The 7500-nt window shown below is 23.2% G+C and overlaps 3 protein-coding genes across 3 annotated transcripts in view; 2 read left to right on the top strand and 1 right to left on the bottom strand.

Moving 5' to 3' along the window:
* docC (DOCK family protein) overlaps positions 1-3333 on the top strand; it is a gene marked incomplete at both ends in the record, with an annotated part of 5211 nt that extends 1878 nt beyond the window's left edge. Inside the window, one exon of the mRNA XM_629759.1 lies at positions 1-3333. This exon is cut by the window's left edge and continues 1878 nt beyond it. Coding sequence (XP_629761.1) covers positions 1-3333 — 3333 coding nt within the window.
* A 300-nt stretch (positions 3334-3633) lies between these two features.
* Positions 3634-4599, top strand: DDB_G0292006 (GCN5-related N-acetyltransferase; the record flags this gene model as incomplete). The annotated part of the gene is made up of 1 exon (XM_629760.1): positions 3634-4599. One exon carries the CDS (start codon positions 3634-3636, stop codon positions 4597-4599), a length of 966 nt encoding a protein of 321 aa, XP_629762.1.
* Positions 4600-4797: 198 nt separating this feature from the next.
* The window catches only part of DDB_G0292154 (hypothetical protein), a gene marked incomplete at both ends in the record, with an annotated part of 4152 nt that continues 1449 nt past the window's right edge, over positions 4798-7500 (bottom strand). The window contains one exon of the mRNA XM_629761.1: positions 4798-7500. This exon is cut by the window's right edge and continues 1449 nt beyond it. Within this exon, the coding sequence (XP_629763.1) occupies positions 4798-7500 (2703 nt within the window).

A 7500-nucleotide genomic window follows, 5' to 3' on the forward strand; every position in this document is an offset into this window, starting at 1 on the left:
CAAAATAATAATAATAATAATAATAATAATAATAATAATAATAATAATAATAATAATAATAATAATAATAATAATAATAATAATAATAATAATAATAATGAAATTAATAATAATAATAATATTAATAATAATAATAATGAAAATAATGAAAATAATGAAAATAATAATAATAATAATTGTAATATACCAATAAAGAATTTATTAGTACTAAAAATGATTGAAATTTCGAAATTAGAACATCAATGTTATCAATCAATTGAAAGTAAAGAAAGATTTTTCGAAGAATATTTCTTTGTAGAATTTCGTGGTAAAGGATCTTTTCCAAAGAGTGTAGATGGTAAAGATTTTATATTTCGTGGTAAAGAATTGGAGAAATTAGGTTCATTCGTATCAAGATTAAAAAATAGATATCCAGGTGCTCAAGTGATTCCAAAACAACAAGGTGTTGATTTATCACAAACAAATGGTCAATTCATTCATATTAGACCATGTAAACCTGTTTTATTACCAAAAGATATTATTAGTAGTGGTAGTGGTAGAGGTGGTAATATTTGTAACAATAGTAGTAAAATTATAAGTGGTATTAGTGGTTATTCAAATAAAACACATTATAAATCATTAAAATCATTTATAAATAATAATTCAAAAGTATTTTATTTCTCTGCACCATTTAAAAAGAATTTAAATAATAATAATATTAATAATAATAATAATAATAATAATAATAATAATAATAATAATAATAATAATGAATTTTTAATGTTATGGACAAGAGATACATATATAATTTCAAAATCAATATTTCCATCATTAATTAGAAATTCAATGATTAGTGAAATTGTAGAGATTGAAAAGAATCCATTAGAGAATGCGATTGAATCATTAAAGAGAAAGAATAAAGAATTGGATAAAATATTTAATCAATGTAAAAAGAGTATGCAATGGAATAGTCATTTAACAATGTCATTGAATGGTGTAGTGGATGCAGTGGTTTCTGGTGGTATCAATATGTATAGAATGTTCTTTCAACAATCTTATTTAGATTCAAATCCAATCACTCATTTGGATTTACTAATTAAATTGAAACAATTATTATTGGATCAAAAATCATTGTTAGAGTTTGGACTTGATATTCATTCTCATTTATGTCCTGATAATATGAAAGCACTTCAACAAAATATGGAATTATGTTTTGAAAAATGGAAACAAATTGTAAATGAATTAATAATTCCATCATCATCATCATCATCATCATCATCATCAGTCAATAATCAAGATAAAGATAAAGATAAAAGAGAATCAACTGAAATTTATGATAATCATGTTAAACAATTATCAAGATCTCATTCTGATTTAGAATCAATATTAAAACAATTAGATGAAAATACATCTGGCAGTACTTGTACTACACCAACTAAACAACAACAACAGCAAACTTCATCAACACCTTCATCACCATTATCAACTATTAATCAAATTCAAAATCAATTAAATCAAAATCAAATTGAACAATTATTGAAATTACAAACTGAAAAATCAAAAGAACGTGAAAGAGAAAAAGAAAGAAAGAAAGAAATGGAAAGTTTGGCTTTATTAGCTTCTCTAGAATTGGATTCAACAATTAATGAAAATATATTTGAAATGGTAAATACTAATAATAATAGTAATAATCATAGAAATAGTGGTAAATTAACTTCAAATAAACCACCAATTCAAATTAAATCAATTACTACACCAATAAAACAATCAAATCAACAACCAAATCAACAATCAAATCAACAATCAAATCAACAACCATTACCAATTCAACCACAAAGACCATCTTCATCATTATCTAATAGTAGTTCAAATATAACTTCAAATACATTATCAATACCAAGACCATCTTCATCTCTATCAAATTCATCACCTTGTTTATCAAATTCACCACCAAAATTAACACCAACTAAATCAACTTTAAATATCAACCCTTCACCACAAAAGAAACCAACTTCTCCAAAAACTCAAAATAAAATCACTACAAAACTATCATCATCATCATCAACAACATCGGCATCAACTTCAACTTCTAATACACCAAAGACAACTACTACAAATTCAACCATTACAAATACAACATCATCACAAACAAACTCAACTTTAACATCCACAACAACCAAACAAACTCCAACCAAATCTTCAAATAATTATTTGAAACCACCATCAGTAGCAAGACCTTCAACAATCTCAAGATCACTTACTTCTATTTCAACACCACCATCAACATCTAAATCATCCTCATCGTCAACAACAAATAAATTGAATATAACAACACCAACAAAAACTAGACCAACTATTGGCTCAAATACAACATTTATAACCCCTAAAAAAGAATCATTACCAATTCCAATAACACCTTCTTCTACAAAGAAATCATCATCATATTCATTATCATCAACATCAGTACCATCAACTACAACTACAACTACAACTTCTTCTCATTCATCATTCACTAGACCAACTCAAAGTACTTTAGCGAGAAAATTAGAAGTTGAATCAAAGAAATCAACAACATTAAGAATAAAATCAAAAGATAGACCAGCCATTATTGAACCAAAAACCCCACAAGCTAAAAAACAATTCATTGTACCAACAACACCAACAAATACAACAACAACAACAACAACGACAACAACAAAATCAACTGGTATCACATCAAGTAGTTTTAAAAAGAGTCTTTATGAAATTGGTGATCCATCATTAATATCTCCAACAATGTCGACAACATCATCATCATCATCATCAACATCATCAACAACATCATCAACTACATCATCTTCAGTATACTCAAGTTCTATGTCGTCTTCATACTCTTCAAGAAGTAGTGGTGGAATTAAAACTTCTTCACTATCATCATCCAGTAGCCATATGTTTGGTGGTAGTGGAATTCAAATTAAACATGGTAACAATAATAGTAAACTTTCTCCCTCTTCATTTAATCCAAATATGATTCAAATGAAATCATCATCATCATCATCATCATCATCATCATATTCATCATCATCATCATCAACTGCTTCTACAACAACTACACCATCACCACCACTTTCGACAATAAATTTAAATACAAATACAATTCCATCACTTGATATTAGTAAGCCAATCGAAAAACCACCACAACCAATTGCCTCTAAAAAACGTCTTAGTATTACTGATTCAATTAAAAGTGTTGTTAACCTTTTAAATGTTGATGATTCAAAGAAAATTAAAACTTCAACTTTAAAATCATCATCAATCTCTATAAATAGTTCAGTTTCATCTACTTTAAAACCTTTACCAAAAAAGAGAATTTAAAAAAAAAAAAAAAAAAAAAAAAAAAGAAACAAACATTTTAACCTTTAATAAAAATATCTATTTATTTGTAAAACAAACTTTAAAAAAAAAAAACTATTTTTTTGTAAAAGCACAAAAAATATCTTTTTTTTTTTTTTTTATTTTTTTTTTATTTTTTTTTGATTGTGTTATTTGAAATATCTGCCCAAAGGAATTGTTGTCTTTTCGATTTTTTTTTTTTTTTTGATTTTTTTTTTCTTAAGCAGTTTTATTATACTATTATTTTATTTATTTAAATTATTTAAATTATTTTTTTTAAAAATGAGTATAATTAAATTAATAAATGATAATTCTAATATTAAAGAATTAACAAAAATATTTAATGATTCATTTGCAGATTATGTTTATCCATTATCAGTTACAGAATTATCACTTCAACAAAAGATTCAAGGTGATAATGTATCGTTAGATTATTCGATTGGTTTATATAATAAAGAAACCAATGAATTGGAAGGATTTATTTTACATGGTGTTGATAATTTAGAGAATCCAAAAAGATTATATAATTCAGCAACGGGTGTAATACCAAGTGCAAGAGGGAAATCAGTCGAACGTTGTTATAATTCAATGATACCATATTATATTGAAAAAGGTATTGAAAGTATTATATTAGAAGTTGTAACAACCAATAACCGTGCATCAAAAGTTTATGAAAGATGTGGATTTAAAATAATTAGTACAATCAACTCTTATAAAGGTTTAATTAATAAAGATTTATTAAAACCATTTTTATATAATCATCAAAGTGGCGATAGTGGTAGCGTTGAAGTTGACGAAGCCATGAACAATAAAATCAATATTAAAAAATTGGATTGTATAAATGACGATGTGGTTGAATTTTTATCAAGTCAAAATAAAAACTACCCAATGATGATACCAACTTGGTCAAATTCAATTAAAGCAATTAAAAGAGAATTTGATTTAGGTTTTAATAAATGTTGGATTGCAACCACAACAGAGAATGATAAAGTGAATATTATTGGATTTTTATCAGTCAATGATCAAACTTTTAGAATTAGACAATTATTTGTATCACCTGATTACAGAAATAAAAATGTAGCAACCAATTTAATTCATACAATGGCATTAGAGTTTAATGAAAGTACAACATTTAATTTTGGTATTGATTCAAAATTTGATAATACTATTAATTTCTTTACAAAAAGATTAGGTTTCGCTTATCTTTTATCAGTTTATGAAATGTTATTAAATTTTGAAAATAAATAAAAATTATTACTTTTATTTTATAAATAATTTTTTTTTATTTTTTTTTATTTAGTTAATAATAATAATAATAATATATTTTATTTTAGTTTTGTTTTTTTTATTTTTATTTTTTTTATTTTTATTTTATCTTTTATTTTTATCTTTTATTTTTATCTTTATTTTTTTATTTTTTTATTTTTATTTTTAGAGAGAATAGTTTCAATATCCAATAGGAATTTCAATATCAATTAAATAACCTTTTGAAATGAAATAATTAACAAATTTGTGAATTTTTGTTATTTTGGTGTGTAATTGAATATTTCTAGTGACAACACTTTCAATTTTGAAATTTGGATATAAATTATTTAAAAGTAATTCACAAAAGGGAATAACGGAATGATTTGATAAATCTAAACGTTTTGTGAGATTATCAACACAATTTAAATCGGTTAATTTTAATAAACTGTCAATATTTGTGAATAAACTTTGATATTTGACAATTAAACTTTCATTTGCATTTAAAAGAGATTTATTCCAAAAATCTTTAATTTTAGTTTGAATATTTGATTTTTCTTCTTGACTATTATTATTTTTGTTATTGTTGTTGTGAAATATTAAAATATGATTAATTAAATTGAAATTTTTTAATAATGATTCTCGATTTGATACTTTATGGTTAACAATTAAATTTGCCACTGATTGACAAGAACAAAATTTAAAGAATTTTTCAAATGATTTAGAATCCATTGAGGAGTTTAGTGTATTTTCAAAAACCTTTAAAGAATAATAAAATACTCTTCCATTTTCCAATTCTTTACAAGATGGACAATTATTATAACTACTACCACTAATACTACTACTATTACTACTATTATTACTAATATTTGAAAAAGTTAATTGAATAACTGAACCAACTGTTTGATTTGAAGAATCATTTAATAATTGTTGAATTAATTCCAAATGTTTCAAAAATAAATCATATCTTTTAATATTAAGGAAATAAAGTAAGTTTGAATTTAATGAATCATTAATATTATAAACCAAATTTGAAAACAAAGCTTTTGAAGATGGTGGTAATAATGATAAAGTATTTGAAGGTAAAATTGAAATTCTTTCAATTAAACTATCCATTAATTCATTATGATTCATTCCTCTATTACCAAAAATTCCTTTGCCAAATATTAGATTAAATGTAAAATAGTTTGGATTTAAATATTTTCTAATATCATAACCATCAAATTTATAATCTTTATCTTCAAAGTAATGCTTTTTATCGTTGACTGGTTGATCATTAAAAACTGAAGTAATAAATGGAAATTCCATTAAATATTTGGTAAAGTATTGTGATTTAATATTTAAATAATGAATTGAATGATAGATAGTATGATGAATTGGTATATTTGCAATTTGAATTAATCTATAAATATATCTAACCCTTTCAATAACTATACCATCTTTTGAAATTAATCTTTTAAACATAAAGTTTATAATATCTTCTAAAACCAATAGATAGTGTTCGCTATTGTTGTTACTTGATGTATAATTTCTTTTATAAAGATCAATGAAAATTTCAATGCATTCAATAAGAGGAATTATATTTGCTGATGATGATTTAAAAAGAATTGGTTTGGATCTTGTATTTTCAAAAACTATAAAATGATAATTATTTTTAAATTCATTCCATTTCTCTTTGAATTTTTCTAAATTTGATTCAATTAAATTATATGAATTATGGAATACTAATTTAAATACATGCGAGAATCCAAAATCTATAGCTCTAACCAAACATTTAAATGTTTCATCAATATGTTGATTGAAATTAATTTTAACTTTTAAAATTTCTAAATAATCATTTGAAGAAGATGACGATGATAAAGAAGATGATGAAGAAGATGATTCACTTAAACTACTTGAAGTTTTTGTAATATGATTAACATATCTAAAGAAGTTTTGTGGGGTACCAATTTTTGTAAAATTTGTTTTTTCTAAATAATTTGAAAATTTAACAATTTGATTAGCAGTTTCTAAATAAAAATATGGTATTGAATTAATATCAACAATGGAATCAATTTGAAAAACTGTTTCATAATCTTGAGTTTTAATGGCTTCATTATAAGGAAACTTATATAACCATTGGAGATATCTAATATATTCTTGATTGTTAACAACATTGGGTGGTGGTGGTGATAAAAATTTAAATTTTGGATTATTAATTTCTAATGATCTCTCCATTGCATATTGAACCAATTGATAGGTTTGAAAGTGAAATGATGATGATCTTTCATTAAATTGATAGAATAGGTCATCCAATGATTGATTTTCAATATTATCAAAAAACCAATCAATAGTTTCTTTATCTTTTATTAAGATTTGAAATGATTTTAAATTTAATAGATGATTCCATTTATTTGGCAATATATGTTTGAATCTATTATCCCAACGATTGGTTGATTTTAAAAGATTGATTAATTTTTCATAACTCTCTGAATCTTTTACATTTGAAAATATAAAGCTCTTTATTGTATAATCTAAATCTTTGTTTGAAAAGTATCTTTCATCCAATGATATATAAAATTCAACAAATTCATAAAATTCATTGAAACTTGTATCCCATTTAAATGTTTTATATCTTAATTCTAATTTTTTAAATAATAATTGATTCTTAATTAAATCATTAATACTTTTATAATCAATATCAATATTATTATTATTTTCATTATTATCGCCATTATTATATAATGATACTAATGATTTGAATGAATTTGTATTAAATGATAATAACATCCAATTAAGTAACATTAAAATTTGTGGATTATTTGATAATTCTTTAATTGGTTCTTTATATTGATCTAAATAATTTTGATAAAATTTATTGAAATCTTGTTTTGCCAATTGTTTATGAATTTCTTTTATTTTATTTTC

Source organism: Dictyostelium discoideum, assembly GCF_000004695.1.
Source record: "Dictyostelium discoideum AX4 chromosome 6 chromosome, whole genome shotgun sequence".
NCBI lineage: Eukaryota > Evosea > Eumycetozoa > Dictyosteliales > Dictyosteliaceae > Dictyostelium > Dictyostelium discoideum.